This window comes from Patella vulgata, chromosome 3 (assembly GCF_932274485.2).
Source record: "Patella vulgata chromosome 3, xgPatVulg1.2, whole genome shotgun sequence".
In the NCBI taxonomy this organism is placed as follows: domain Eukaryota; kingdom Metazoa; phylum Mollusca; class Gastropoda; family Patellidae; genus Patella; species Patella vulgata.
In genome coordinates, this window is record NC_065881.2 from 89,211,417 (window position 1) to 89,228,420 (window position 17,004).

The 17,004-nt window shown below is 37.1% G+C and overlaps 1 protein-coding gene across 7 annotated transcripts in view; it reads left to right on the top strand.

Annotated features, from left to right (window-relative positions):
* The first annotated feature begins 221 nt into the window (after positions 1–221).
* Positions 222–17,004, top strand: part of LOC126816613 (gamma-butyrobetaine dioxygenase) — a 52,981-nt gene continuing 36,198 nt past the window's right edge. Inside the window, exons 1-11 of one of the 7 annotated variants that reach the window (XR_007678464.2) lie at positions 232–538; positions 7,074–7,198; positions 8,436–8,530; positions 9,088–9,218; positions 10,752–10,897; positions 12,424–12,518; positions 12,844–12,902; positions 14,535–14,610; positions 15,275–15,319; positions 15,864–15,988; positions 16,610–16,762. Coding sequence is in view for 3 of the 7 variants with exons in the window: in XM_050543299.2 (XP_050399256.2) it covers positions 427–538; positions 7,074–7,198; positions 8,436–8,530; positions 9,088–9,218; positions 10,752–10,897; positions 12,844–12,902; positions 14,535–14,610; positions 15,275–15,319; positions 15,864–15,988; positions 16,610–16,762 (1,067 nt within the window). In the remaining 4 variants the exon portion in view is untranslated. Of the gene's footprint in view, positions 539–7,073; positions 7,199–8,435; positions 8,531–9,087; positions 9,219–10,751; positions 10,898–12,423; positions 12,903–14,534; positions 14,611–15,274; positions 15,320–15,863; positions 15,989–16,609; positions 16,763–17,004 lie in introns of all 7 variants that reach the window. The other 6 variants (XR_007678463.2, XR_007678462.2, XR_007678461.2 and 3 more) reach the window with 6 other exon arrangements.

The window sequence follows — 17,004 nt, forward strand, 5'->3', positions numbered from 1 at the left end:
CTTAGATAAAAATAGAACTTGAAAACGACTACTTTGAATTCATTTTAAAATGAGTTTGTTGATCTTTAAAACATGTTTCTTTAATTGTTAGAAAGTTGTGATCACTGGGGTGAATACTGTGTATTTGTATCAATTATCATATCGGGTGTGTATCAATTATCAGTCACTGACATAATAATATGTCGGATAAAGTGACGTATTAGTTGAATACATATACTGACATGCAACAGTCATGCAGGCACTTCAAGTCAAGGAACGTGAATAGATACCACTATCTTTGTGCACAGTGTATTTTGTCTCGACGGAAAGTCGCGTATTAATCATTTGAAATTGTTACAAGTGCACTCATAGATAGTGTAATTGTCTTTGATCAAAAATCAGAATTTGGAATTTTGTTTGCAAGATCTGCGTGTTACAAGAATCAAAATGTCCACAAGAATAATTCATCGTTTAATTCTAAAATTCCACCAACCCAATCAAAGATGTATTTTTATGACCAGCAGACAGCAGAAACATTCAACATATCGAACAAGAGCAGGTGATATATTTAGCTTTCACTATTAATATGATTGTATGTTATATACCGCAAGGGGTGCGGATGGCCCGAATGGTTAGCGGGTGTGCACTGTATCGCAAGGTCACTTATCCAGAGTATATTGAAGTGCAGTTGTTTTATATGTGGGGGGGGGGGGGGTGACCGGTTGGTTAGCGCGTGCGTGTTTTATCATAAAATCTGTCATTTAGTCGCCCGTCCAACCTTGATCCCCCGGTTGTACGTGACAAGGAGTAGGGTCGCCCGTCCAACCTTGCGGGTTTTCTCCGTGTCCTATGGTGTCCTCCCACGTCTGATTCACAAACAATAAAATCATAACAAACAAAGGGTAGAGCGGATTTATCATGGGTAAACGACTGCTGTTCATTTTTGACGTATTACGCTCAACAATATAGATTAGAATTTATAATAAAAAAATTGAATGTCCATCACTTTATATACATTCATATTACAATTTATATACACCCATATTACACATTATATACACTTTATATACACCCATATTACACTTTATATACACTATATATACACTGTATAACACTTTATATACACTGTATATACACTCATATTACACGTTATATACACCCATATTAAACCCTATATACAATTTATATACACACATATTACACTTTATATTACACTTTATATACACCCATATTACACTTTATATACACTCATATAACACTTTATATACACTGTATATACACTCATATTACACTTTATATACACCCATATTACACTCTATATACACTTTATATACACTCATATTACACATTATATACACTTTATATACACCCATATAACACTTTATATACACTTTATATACACTGTATATACACCCATATTACACTTTATATACACTTTATATACACTCATATAACACTTTATATACACTTTATATACACCCATATTACACTTTATATACACTTAATATACTCTCATATAACACTTTATATTACACTTTATATACACCCATATTACACTTTATATTACACTTTATATACACTGTATGTACACTCATATTACACTTTATATACACCCATATTACACCCTATATACACTTTATATACACTCATATTACACTTTATATTACACTTTATATACACCCATATTACACTTTATATTACACTTTATATACACTGTATATACACTGTATATACAGTGTAATATACACTGTATATACACATATATTACACTTTATATACACTTTATATACACTTTATATACACTCATAGTACACGTTATATACACGCCTTTGACATTAATATGTGCGTTTGGGTCCCATTTTAGTCTATTTTAAGGTTCCAAACAATAGAGCTATACGGCCCTTAAAGGGACATTATGGGAGATTAGATAAAGGATTGACAGTTCTCGCTATAATAGTTAAAACAATAGATAACGTAAATAGAATATGCTGAAAATTTCAGTCAAATCGCTTCACAATGAACCGAGATTTTACCTATTAATTTTAGGCCTAACCTCGATCATCATTTATAACGTCGGTACGATAAAAAAAAAAGTCTCGATTATCCATTTTTACGTTTAATTATTTAAAAAAAAAAATGTATTCAAATCCGCTCAATATCACAGGCTTGCGATGACATCGAGCGTTGATGATCTGGATACGTTAATTAATGTCTAATTAATAAATTTGATCACATTCAGGCCTAAATAAAGACCTGCACTAAGCAGATCTAGCTCTAGCATAATGTACGTTAAGTAAAGCAACATTCAATTCATCGAGCATAAGGACCGGCTGTTAGGTATATAAATGTCACGAACTTCATATAATGTCGTACAGCAAATATAATATCGTCTTTATATACACTGTATATACACTCATATTACACTTTATATACACCCATATTACACTCTATATACACTTTATAGAAACATATATTACACTTTATATTACACTTTATATACACCCATATTACACTCTATATACACTTTATATACACTTTATATACACTCATATTACACATTATATACACTTTATATACACCCATATTACACTTTATATACACTCATATAACACTTTATATACACTGTATATACACTCATATTACACTTTATATACACCCATATTACACTTTATATACACTTTATATACACTCATATAACACTTTATATACACTGTATATACACTCATATTACACTTTATATACACCCATATTACACTTTATATACACTTTATATACACTCATATAACACTTTATATACACCCATATAACACTTTATATACACTTTATATACACTCATATAACACTTTATATACACTTTATATACACTGTATATACACTCATATTACACTTTATATACACCCATATTACACCCTATATACACTTTATATACACTCATATTACACTTTATATTACACTTTATATACACCCATATTACACTTTATATTACACTTTATATACACTGTATATACACTGTATATACACTGTATATAAAGTGTAATATACACTGTATATAAAGTGTAATATACACTGTATATAAAGTGTAATATACACTGTATATACACATATATACACTTTATATACACTTTATATACACTCATAGTACACGTTATATACACGCCTTTGACATTAATATGTGCGTTTGGGTCCCATTTTAGTCTATTTTAAGGTTCCAAACAATAGAGCTATACGGCCCTTAAAGGGACATTATGGGAGATTAGATAAAGGATTGACAGTTCTCGCTATAATAGTTAAAACAATAGATAACGTAAATAGAATATGCTGAAAATTTCAGTCAAATCGCTTCACAATGAACCGAGATTTTACCTATTGAATTTTAGGCCTAACCTCGATCATCATTTATAACGTCGGTACGATAAAAAAAAAACAAAGTCTCTATTATCCATTTTTACGTTTAATTATTTTTCAAAAAAATGTAGTCCAATCCGCTCAATATCACAGGCTTGCGATGACATCGAGCGTTGATGATCTGGATAAGTTAATTAGTGTCTAATTAATAAATTTGATCACATTCAGGCCTAAATAAAGACCTGCACTAAGCAGATCTAGCTCTAGCATAATGTACGTTAAGTAAAGCAACGTTCAATTCATCGAGCATAAGGACCGGCTGTTAGGTATATAAATGTCACGAACTTCATATAATGTCGTACAGCAAATATAATATCGTTTTTGTTGTTCAAATTTTACTTTTACTAAATGGATTCTGATACACAAAAAAAACATGAATGTCGACAAAAGATATTACATCGGTTGTCAACGGTATTACATCTGAGAAAGAGGTACACATCTAAGGGATAGATTACGCAATATTGTAATATTGAAAGTTGGCCCTTATTTTTTTTAATATACACACCTACTATAAAATTTAAAATTTTCCGGTTTATAAAATGAAAGTTGATGACCTAACAAAAAAACAATTTATTAAAAACCAGATTACCTCGACTGAATAGCCAATGGTCCATTAATTGTCTGAATCTATCTTGAGATTATTTTCCGTTTAGTTTTCCTAAATTATACCCCGATACAATATATTAACACGTATTCATGCCCCGAGTTTGTTACATATATACTATCAGTATGTAACTACTATAGCCAATTGTACGCGACAAGGAATAATGTCGTCTGTCCAACGTCGTGGGTTTTCCCCGGGTCCTCCGGTTTCCTCCCACTGCTAAAGACCCCTACGCGCAAGCGAATTATTGAAATAAAATTGAACCATATGTTAGTCCCGAAATGACCTAGCTTGTGTCGAGTGGACGTTAAGAAACCAGTGTTAAAATCAAATTTTCTTGGCATACCTTTTATTTTTGAAATCTAGGTCATTTCGGGACAAACGTATGGTTCAATTTTTATTTCAATTATTCGCTTGTACGTAGGAGTCTTTGGCAGTGCGAGGACACCGCATGCCCCGGAAAAAACCCGAGAGCCAGGACAAGCGACCCTACTCCTTGTTACGTACAACCGGGGAATCGAAACCACGCCAGTTGACTCAACGGCAAACCTTGTGATTATTTTGAGCGTATGCGACATACTTGATGATTTGGTTTAAAATCGGCAAAAAATTATCAGTTGGCCGACCTTTATAAGGATATTTTAACCTACATATTGATAAGCTATGTATAGATCATTGAGTAACAGTGTACTCTAGATAGAGTACACTCTGTCGTTATGAAAGGGAAGGGAGAGAGAAATGGGGCTTAACGTCCACTAGACACAAACTTGGTCATTTCGGGACTAACATTTATATTCAATTTTTTTTTCAATAATTCGCTTGCGCGTAGGGGTCTGTGGCAGTGGGAGGAAACCCACGAGGTTGGACAGGCGACCCTGCTCCTTGTCACATACAACCGGAGAATCTAAACCACGCCAGTTGACTCAATGACAGACCTTATGATACAACGAGAACGCGGTAATCCAACCTCCCCGTTCTGAAATGAGTATACACCTATTATTATTGGAGTAATTCCAATAGTAGTTAGTACATCGAACCCGTCGCGTCGCCCTCCGCCCGTACAGTTTTTTGTCACATTTTATTCTCAAATTTGGTTTTATAGTGAAATGAAATAAATTGGGGTTTAACGTCCTACTGTTTTTCTCCGAACTGGACTAATGAAGTGTGCTATGAGGGAAATTTTGCCCGGACAGCGGCATTACGGCCTACTCTTATATTGAATTCCAACTGTCAAGGGATTTTTTACGTGCACGCCAATGTGTACACGAGACCTCGGATTTTCGTCTCATCCGAATGACTAGACAGCTGTCCTTGTCATGCCCCGTCCTGCATCACTGACAAGGGGGAACCACGCCAGAAAATCTGGGTGAACTTTTTCGGCAAATGCAGGGCTTTAGAGAATTATTTTCCAATATTTTGTTTTTCTCAAATATTCTGTTAAGATGCATTATATAAGATTTAGATACAGAACTGATCGTTCGTGCTATAATAGTTTCAAAAGAGATAATGAAAAATGAATATATTGAAAAAATCAGTCAAATTTCTTTATTATTAGCGAAGTTATGCATGTTTGAAGTTTAGGCAATAAATAGCGTCACTAGTCTCGATTGTCAGTTAACATTGCTGTGATAAAAAACGAAGTCTCGATTAACATTGCTGTGATAACAAACGAAGTCTCGATTTTCCATTTTAACGTGTGACGAATATATGCTAGACATTGTCTAATTCATTCAGTATCTCAGCCACCGATTATGAGATTGCCACGAGAATAAATGGTTAATAGTAGGTGTACGAGGACCGCACTACACACAAACAATCCTGCGTTTAGGGCACACAATATATATATATATATATATATATATATGTATATATATATATATATATATATATATATATATATATATATATATAGAGAGAGAGAGAGAGAGAGAGAGAGAGAGAGAAATGGGGTTTAACGTCCACTCAACACAAACTAGGTCACTTCGGGACTAACACATGGTTCAATTTTTATTTCAATAATTCGCTTGCGCGTAGGGGTCTTTAGCATTGGAAGGAAACCGGAGGACCCGGAGAAAACCCACGAGGTTGGACAGGCGACCCTACTCCTTGTCACCTGTAGATTGTTGTATCAAGGTCACGAGATGTAAACCCTAACCCTAACCCAAGAGCTAGAGAGAGAGAAATGGGGTTTAACGTCCACTCGACACAAACTAGGTCATTTCGGGACTAACATATTAACCCAAGAGCTGAAATGAAATGAAATGAAATGGGGTTTAACGTCCTACTGTTCTGCTCCAAAATTGGGCTAATTTTGCCCGGGCAGCGGCGCTACGGCCTACTCTTATATCGAATTCCAACTGCCAAGGGATATTTTACGTGCACGCCAATATGTACACGGGTCCTCAGTTTTTCGTCCCATCCGAAGGACTAGACAGCTGTCCTTGTCAGGCCCTCCGTCCTGCATCACTGACAAGGGGAAACCACGCCGGAAAAACTGGATGAACATTCTCGGCCAATGCAGGGATCGAACACCCGACCTTCAGGTTAGCGAGCCAGCGTCTTACCCACTTAGCCACGTGATCCCCAACCCAAGGGCTAGCAGTAAGCGTTCAAATGCCAAGGGACATTTTACGTGCACGCCAATGTATACACGGGACCTCGGTTTTACGTTCCATCCAAACGACTAGACAGCTATCCCTGTATGGCCACCCGCCCGGCACCACTGACAAGTGGAAACCACGTCGGAAATTCCCGATAAACTTTCTCAGCTAATGCAGGGATCGAACACGTGACCTGTGTCGTGACTAAGTGCGACGGTGGATATTATTTGCTTAGGCTAAGTATGTCGATAAGCAATTTGATATACAAACTACAAAAGTTTATGTTTTTAAAGTAAGATGTGATCCTAGGCTTTAACCAATAAACCAGAAGTTACCTGATAAAACTGATTCAATTGAATACGGTTGATAAATAAAATGGGCTAGTAACATCCAAATTCCATCTTGAAGTAGGTAGCCAATCAGTTATCTGTGATAATTAAATCAATTCGGTATCTTTGTATATTGATGATCGATTTGTTTATTAGCAGGAGAGAAGATTACCAAGTTAGCAGGATCTGCAAGTATGTCTCAAATGGCTGCTTCTAAACCAGAAAACCCGATCTCGATTCATCAAGAAATGGTAGATAGACAAGTCCTGTTTCCTGCTCAGGTGGGTTAAATCATTAGAAAACTTGTCTGTTCTTTTCGGCTACACTAAGGTGAAATATATCAAGTTCGTTGTTCCCACACCCCGTGTGCAGTGGCGGCGCCAGCCGCCCGTGGTTAGAGGGGCAAAGCTGGGGCAAAGTCCAAGGTTAAGGGGGCAAAGGCACTAGGGGTAGGGAGCCTCCCACAGAAATTTTGGAAAAAACAGGCTGTCGTAAATGCAGCCTGGCAGTATTTCAGACACTGATCGTTGAGATAAAATGTCAAACGAACGGACTTGCGAACCTCGACGAAACCCACTCACGAGCGCCAAAGTACCGAGTCCTTACGGAGGACCTCCCCCAGAAAATTTTGAAAAATAGACTGCCGGAAATGCTGTCTGACAGTATTCAGTAAGTCACCGATCGTCGAGATAAATAGAGCTGATCAGATACCGTCTGTCGCCTGATCACTAGTCTATCCGACCCCAGAGAGGAAAGTGTCAAATGAACGGACTTGCGAACCTCAACGAAGCCCCCGAAAATTTGAAAAGTAGACTGCCCGAAGTGCAGTATCTGGCAGTATTTCAGGCACTGGTCGTCGAGATAAATAGAGCTTACCAGATACCGCCTGTCGCCAAATCACTGGTTTATCCGACCAGAGAGGAAAGTGACAAACGTACGGAGTGAGTGAAAGTGAATGAATATTTTCGCCACAATATTTTGAGAAATAGACTGTCGGAAATGCAGTCTGGCAGTATTTCAGATACTGGTCGTCGAGATAAATAGAGCTGACCAGATGCTGTTCGTCGCCAAATCACCAGCTTATCCAAACAGAGAGGGAGGTGTCAAACGAACGGAGTGGGTGTTTCTAGTGAATGCATATTCTCGCCGCGTTGAACCTATACCCAAAAACTTTGAGGAGGATAAAAAGCACTTTTCAAGTGATTCACATGTTATTGATTATAGTAGCTTTACATCAGGGTGGGCTTCTAAGAAATCACTCAGCAGGCTGTACAACATGCAAGTCTATGACTGAGTTGGGATGTGGGATTTAATCACCGTAGGGTATTGATTACCGAAACGTATCACAAATACTTTTTTTTATTTTTCTAAAATTATGGGGGGGGGGGGGCAAACAGAGGGCAGACCAGATTAATTGGGGGGGGGGGGGGCAAATGCCGCCACTGCCCGTATGTTGTTCTATCACCTTTCTAAAATAAATATCCAGTACTCTTGCAAATATAATACATGTTATTACAGTTTAAAGTAGCTGGTGACGACAGGATACAACAAGTTAATAAAATAAATGACGGTAGAATGGTGGAAATTATCTGGAAGGACGGAAAACACTCAAAGTAAGTTTTGTGATTCCTGCCACCGTCATTATTCTTCACAAGTGTCAGTCCATGACTATCTGCAATGCATTAATAACTTGAAACAAAAATTACACTTGCCAAATCAGCTGGTTTGGAGTCTACAAGATGTACACGATGGACAACAATATGCCGAGGACCGATGGACGTATTAATAAAGGATTTTCCGCAGTGGTGTCCCCTTGTCAGTGATGTAGGACTTAGGGTCTGACAATGGCGCTGTCTAGTCGTTCGGTTGGGACGAAAAACCGAGATCCCGTGTACACCTTGGCTTGCACGTAAAAGATCCCTTGGCAGCTGGAATTGGATATAAGAGTAGGCTGTAGCGCCGCTGTCCGGGAAAAGTTTGCCGCATAGCACATTGCATGGCTTATACCGGTCATCATTTGCCAAGTCAGAACGTTAAACCCCATTTCATTTTATTTATTAATAGTAAGTGTACAGATTAAAATTTAGCACCTGCCATCACATAAGTGACGTTTGAAGATATAAATATATTGTTGATTGAAAAATAGAATTATGTTTTCTATTTTGTTTAGATTTCACAGTATTTGGTTACGACATACTTGTCATTGTCCATCTTGTAAGATAGATGTATCTGGTCAACCAACTGTAGCACTGACTGAAATACCATTAGATGATTTATATATAACAGATATAGATCTAACAGGTTAGTTGTCTCCCTTTATCTAATTTAAATATTACCACCGAGGAACAGGTCAGTTGTCTCCCTTTATCTAATTTAAATATTACCACCGAGAAACAGATCAGTTGTCTCCCTTTATCTAATTTAAATATTGCCACCAATTACAAGATCTGACAGGTTAGTTGTCTCCCTTTATCTAATTTAAATATTGCCACCAATTACAAGATCTAACAGATCGGTTGTCTCCGCCAAGGGATCGTTTACGTGCATGCCAATGTATACAAGGGACCTCGGATTTTCGTACCATCCGAACGACTAGACAGCTGTCCATGTGAGGCCCCCGTCCTGCACCACTGACAAGAGGACACCATGTCTGAAAATCCTGATGAACGTTCTCGGCCAATGCAGGGATCGAACACGCGAGCCACTGCCTTACCTACTTAGCCCTTAGCCACCGTGGCTCCCAAATGGCTGACGCAAAAAAAACCAAAAAACATGTAACATTGGGACTGTTCATGGAATTCACAGAACATAATTAAAAGTATTAAATATTGATTGTAAATATCATTACAGTTTATATTTATTAAAGGATGAAAGTCTTAAACTCAATATCGTCCACAGTCGTCGACATTGTAAACAAACCTTACTGGTCAGTTTAAATCAACATTGATGTTGTTATCTTACCATGAAAAGATGGGTCTCTAATACCCAATATTTAAGACAAAATGAACATTTTAAAATTGGCGTGTCAGAATGCTTTCGAGCGCCATTTGTAATGAAGCGACTCGGTGAATAAGACTTAACATACCCCACAAGTGAATACTACCGGTGTAGACTGGAATAACCAGACGCCAAAGACGCCATTCAATTTAGACTCTTTGAGTATTTCGCCAAACATAACTGATTAGAAATTTCAGTTAAAAGAGAAAAGCATGAATGTTAATCAGTTTATATACATTGATATTACATTATGTCCGTTGCGACCAGTTTGTGTCCATTTCTCGGTGCCAAGGAATAGGGATTAAGCTCCTTTAATATGTGCTTTTCCGGCTATTTTACGATTTCAACGAATATAATTATCAACACTTCAAATAAAACCCCGCAATTTCGATTTCCCAACAATTTGCTATACAACGCACAGTAATAACAGAGAGAGAGAGAGAGAGAGAGAGAGAGAGAGGGTAACATCTAATCGACACAAAAAAGGTCATTTTTTGACTTACATATGGTTCATTTTTTTATTTCAATAATTCGCTAGCACGTAGGGGTCTTTGACGGTGGGCGGAAACAGGAAAAACCCCACGAAGTTTGACAGGCGACCTTTCTCCTTGTCACGTACTAGTAGTGATTGGAAATCACGCCGTTTGACTTAATGACAGACCTTGTGATCAAACTCACACGCGTTAACCATTCGACCCCCCCCTCCCCCCCCCCCCCCACAACTGTACATATCACACAATTCGACATTATGTTCAGAATGAGTACTCAGGATTTGTGGATTATTTTTTTAATTACTATTCTGTATTATTATTTTATTGTGATATTATATTCTTTCAGAGGAAAATGTATTAAAGGTGATCTGGAAGGAAGGAGATAAAACACACCAGGGTTATCTCCCTTCGTCCTATCTAAAGACATATTGTTATTCGGATGGAGAAATAGAACGAAAAAGTAACGCCGCTCGAATGACTTTTACTACAGATGTAAGTTGATGATATAATATAATTTGAATAATTTAACGAAAAAATGATTAAATTAAAAAAAATTGAAAGAAGCTAGCGATTTGTTTTCACAGCGATTATACCCCACTTTCAGAGTATGGTTAGACCGAACCTACCATTCCTCTTTTTTTTGGACGTCTTTGTTACTGGAGTAGATGTTGGTGGAAATGAAATGAAATGAAATGGGGTTTAACGTCCTACTGTTCTGCTCCGAACTGGGCTAATGAAGACGGGGGATGTTGGTGGCGTAGTTGGGCGGGGTAGCGTGGCTGGGCGGAGTAGCGTGGTTGAGTGGTTAGGTGGAGTATCGTGGTTGGGTGGGGTTGGGTGGTTGGGTGGCGTTGCGTGATTGGGTGGTTGGGTAGGGTGTAGTAGATGGGTGGTTGGGTAGGGTGTAGTAGATGGGTGGTTGGGTAGGGTAGAGTAGAGTGGTAGCGTGATTGGGTGGAGTTTCATCATTGCGTGATTGGGAGGTTGGGTAGGGTATCGTGTTTAGGTGAATGGGTGGGGTAACTTGGTTGGATGGCATAGCGTGATTGGGTGGCATAGCGTGGTTTCGTGGTTGGGTGGAGTAGCGTGGTTGGGTGACTGGGTAGGGTAGCGTGGTTGGGTGACTGGGTAGGGTAGCGTGGTTGGGTGGGGTAGCATGGTTTGGTGGTTGGGTAGGGTAGCTTGATTGTGTGAAGTTAAATTAGGGGGACAAACATATTTTAAATATTACAGTTCCATCCAGTTTAAGAAGCATTAATATTTACAACCTAGTTAATTAGGTTAAAGATATATTATCATTTGCCATTCAGTTAATTAGTTAAAGATGTGTTATCGCTTTATGTATAAAAACAACCTTGATGACAAATGGCAGTCATATAGGAAAACCATCGGATCTGAACAATCACACATAAAGATACATTAGTTAAGAGCTAAATCCGCCCAGTGCAAGTATTTCTATAGGCTTTAAATGTTATAAAAATTATAAATTAGACCTTTATTTACATAACAAGCCAAAATTAACTCTGTAGACCCTCGGGTGGCTTGTATACAGCTTGGAGTTAAACAGTCGCCCATTTAATAATTAAATCATTAAATGGCTCACCAAGCTAACATTTGTCGTTAATCACTGACGTAACTCCCGGAAACTGCCGATGAAATCGAGGGTAACGTAGGCATTGAGAATGTTACTTGATACTTGGGAATATGTGAGCGGACTTATCGTCTGTCAATCAAATTATCTGAAACGGTGCGAAGACAGTTTATGTCTATTTCTAGTCCAAACTTCCACAGTGATAACTTCATTTCGAATAAGTAATCTGAATGAGATTTCGAACTTGTATATCAAGAATGGCCAACTCTTTATTAAAATCTTAACTAATGTATCTTTAATCGCACATAAACTAGTTTAATAAATACTGAAAATATCTTCCTAATGTTTTGCCTGTATTTCATCATTTATCAAAGATATTTTTTTTAACTTCATTTTTGTTTGTTTTCATTGTATGTTTTTATTTCAGCAGCTTTGATTTCATTTTCTGACTTTCAGTTTGTCGTATTTCGAACTTTGACCTTTGACCTTGTCAAGAATTAGAGTGAAGGTCAGCTTCGAGAGGTTAATGATTTTGTTGGTTTAACATTATATTATCAACTAGAACTATTTTCTGTAACCATAGAAACAGCCAAACTTAAAATAACCCACCAAATAATAATAATTAAAAAAAAAATAATAAAAAATAAAATCTCTGCCCATTTCCGTTTCCCTTTCAATATATTTTTTTTTTACCAGAATATCATGTAATGTTTTTTTATTTCTTGGTCTATGTATAAACATCTATGTTCTTTATCCTTTTTGACAAGTGGGAGGGGCTGGGTTGGTTGAAGACTACATCTGTTAATAAAATACTAATCCTGTGTTTTTGGTTGTTTGTTTATTTTAGACTAAGATTCCTGAAATTGACTATAAAGAAGTGATGGAAACACAGACAGGATTATATCAGTAAGTAATTCAAGTAATCAAATTTAAAGCTGATACGAATTTACAAAACTTCTCTCCAACTCTATCCTGTAGGGTAAACGTTAAAGTAGCTAAGTCTCTAACTCAATACCATCTAAAGTCTTCGACATTGAAAACACGAATTATTTGTCAATTTAAATCAACATTGATGTTGTGATCTTACCGAGAAAAGATTGCCTTCTGATATCCAATATTTAAGACAAAATAAACATTTTATCTTTGGTACACGAATCGTGTACCATAATGCGTTTCAGCGCCATTTGTAACAAGGGGCTCGAAGAACGAGGCTAAACATATTGCACAAGTCATGTGAATCGGTGACGCCATGTTCTTATCTAGAGAGCATGCGCAATAAATACTATCGATGTAGACTGGAATAACCAGACGCTAGAGATTGCCATTCGATTCAGACTTCTGGAGTATTTCGTTGAACATAACTGATTAGAAATTACAGTAACAACAGAAACGATTAAATGCAAACCAGTTTATATACATTTATATTACATTATTATATGCGTTGCTACCCATTTGTGTCAGTTTCTAGGTCCCAAATATTAGCGATTTAGCTCCTTTAAGTTTGTTCCATTTACTTTCATCATTGTATTTTAAGAAGTTCAGAATTACCCACCTGCCCTGATTTGACAGACGCAGAGCTTAAACACGTCTGTATAGCAATGTGTCAGATTCAATCTGATTAAAACACAGATCAATATTTCGTTTCGTTTTTTTATACTTTCGATGGTCTACACTACATGAAGATCTGACTAGTTTTAGCGATAGGTCGCCTTAGAGGTCATACGAGCGCCTTTCGACCCTATGACGTCAGACATTTGATTTAACAATCAGCATTGATATTACTAGTGGATTACCCACAGTTCCGTGCAAAACACGCCCAAAGCTCGCCGTAACAGACTGCTTCATTGGTTAACCCCTCACACCGTTCAGAACACGTCAATGGTAACAATTCTTCCAGATCCTAGTGTAGTGAACACAGGTAAATTTTGAACTATAAAAACGAAACGAAATAGGATCTGTGTTTTCAATCAGTTTATATCAGATCAGACTCCTAGGCTATATTCTGAGAAAGGAGGGGTTGGGGGCGCATGGTTAATACGTGCACATTCGATCAGAAGGTCTGTGACTGAGTCAAATGGCGTGGTTTCGATTCCCCTGTCGTACTTGACAAAGAGAAAGGTCCGTAAAAAAACCAACGCGCAGGCGATTGATTGAAATAAAATTGAACCATTATGTTACCACCGAAATGACTTCGATTGTGTCAGGTGGACGTTAAACCCGACCCCCCCTCTCTCTCTCTCTCTCTCTCTCTCTCAGATATATATATCTGATACGTTTTCGAGGAAGAAAAGAATGAAACCAATTGCTGTAATGAACGCTATCAGAGACTACCACCGTAGATCGCAAATTGAGTACCATGTAATAGGTATAACCTGTTTGTATCAGGTATAACCTGCTTGTATTAGGTATAACCAGTGTGTCTAGTTATATACGATGTATAACCTGTATATGATGTATTAAGTATAACCTGTCTGTCAAGAATAATAAACTGTGACTGTGGAACTTTTACAACATCCATGTGTCATTTGTTATTTTCAGATGGTTAAGTATTCTGGGTGATCGAGGATTATGTATGATTAGAAATGTTCCAACGGTAGAAGACCATTTACTGAAGGTAGGCCAGTTTTCTTCTCGTGTAAATTCTATCCTATTATTATTTTCTTATATCGTTTTCTTTATGTCTTTGTATTCTTCTACATCTTTCACATTCTTATATGGGAGAGAGAGAGAGAGAGAAATGGGGTTTAACGTCCACTCGACACAAACTGGGTCATTTCGGGACTAACATATGGTTTAATTTTATTACAATAATTCGCTTGCGCGTAGGGGTCTTAAGCAGTGGGAGGAAACCGGAGGACCCGGAGAAAACCCACGAAGTTGGACAGGTGACCCTACTCCTTGTCACGTACAACCGGGGATTCGAAACCACGCCAGTCGACTCAATGACAGGCTTTATGATACAGCGCGCGCACGCTAACCATTCAGCCATCCAACCCCCATTCTTATATGGAGATTACTTAAGGTAGGCTGGTATTTCTGGGCGTCAACTGTTAAAGCCTAGTTTGCCTTTTTTCCTTTTCTCAATACCCCTTCGTCCCGTGCTTTTATTCTTTGTCCGAGATGCGTACTAAATGGCAATCTGATTTAAATACAGATCTATATTTCGTTTCTTTTTTTTATACTTTCGATGGCCTACACTACATGAAGATCTGTCCTGTGTTCATTACTGCAGTATGTGGAATATGATTTTATATTTTAGTATTATATTTTTATTTCAGGTAGCAAGACGAGTGGCCTTACCACAACATACCATATATGGAGATGTAAGATTATTATACCTTTTCGTTCAACAGATAAAGGCCTTAACACAAGGCACAATTTTATGGACACACAATTACTGAGTTTAATATTAAGCAACGTTTCGACGAGGATACTCTCTTCTTTATCAAGCCTAATATTAAACACAGTAACTGTGTATCCATAAAATTGTACCTTGTGTTAACATGTTCAATTACTAAATGCCAATCAAAGAAGATAAAGGCCTATTTATAGAATATCATAAAGTTATTTTTAACGTTTACAACATGAAATCATAATTTCGTAAATGGCCTTGATAACATATTTTAGGTTAAATATAGTTGGATTATTATTGCATTACTCATAACAAAATGGAAAGTAATCTTCATAATATGTTAATTAGAAATCCCCCCTCCTCCACACACACACACACACACACACACACATTGTCGATTCCCATTTCAATAGTCTTATTTCGGATTTGGTAATCTTACTCTTAGCAATAGATTCCCATCTCCCTAAAAAAAAACATATATTCATGTAATGGTTTTTATAACCCCATTATTATAGACGTTTGCTGTTAAAGACCAACCCAAGGCCAGTAATGCTGCTTATAGAAACATTGCTTTAAATTTACACATGGATCAACCAACATATGAATCACCACCAGGAATACAGATGCTTCACTGTTTAAGGTAGAAACTACTTCATTGTTTGATAGTAAGTACAGGAGCGTCGCACTACACGCAAACGTAACCGATTTGATCAACTCGCGGACAAGACGCAAACTACACACAATGTAAGAATAAAGTTATAGGGCAAGCCGTAGATGTTCTCTGCCATGTCAGGTAGAGACGATTCATTGATTAAGGTAGATATGTTATGTCGGGTAGAGACGATTAGTTGTTTAGGGTAGAGTTGTTATGTCCTGAAAGTAGCCTCCACACTACTTAGTGATGTTATGTCGTTTAAAGTTGAGATGATTTACCTTACAAATTATTGTTTACCTTAAAACGATTCATTGTAAAGGTAGGAGGGATTTGAATATTATAGATTTGATGATAAGATTGTTGGTGTATTCGTTTTACTCACTGACCCACCTCGGTTATCCACCCTGTATACTATATGGTTATGTATATTATAGATTTGATGCGTCTATTCAGAGTAACATACCAGCCTGACGTTTCTTTTGCTGCTTAGTATATTATAGATTTGATAATAAGATCGTTGGTGTATTCGTTTACTCATTGAGCCACCGCGGTTATTCAACCTGTATGCTATATGGATATATATATATATATATATATATATTATAGATTTGATGATAAAATTGTTGGTGGAGACAGTGTATTCGCTGACATTCATCATATTGTAGACGTATTCAGACAAGAACATCCAGACGAATTTAAAACCTTATGTCGGGTGCCTGTGACATACGAAACTCTCGGTTATGAAGATGCTGCTGGGAGGTTTGTTCAATAATTCAGTTATTAACTTAATCGTCAGGAATTGGATATACATCCCAACACGTTTATGTTAGTTAATTTGAAAATATAAAATATATACAGTTGATTATATAGTCGAACAAAGGATATTGTTGCACGACAACATAAACAATCATAGAGGCGACTTGATGATTGCGTCAATAATATTAAAAAGGTTAAAAATTGTTGTGTAAGTTTGAACTCTGATCAATACAAACTCCAATCAT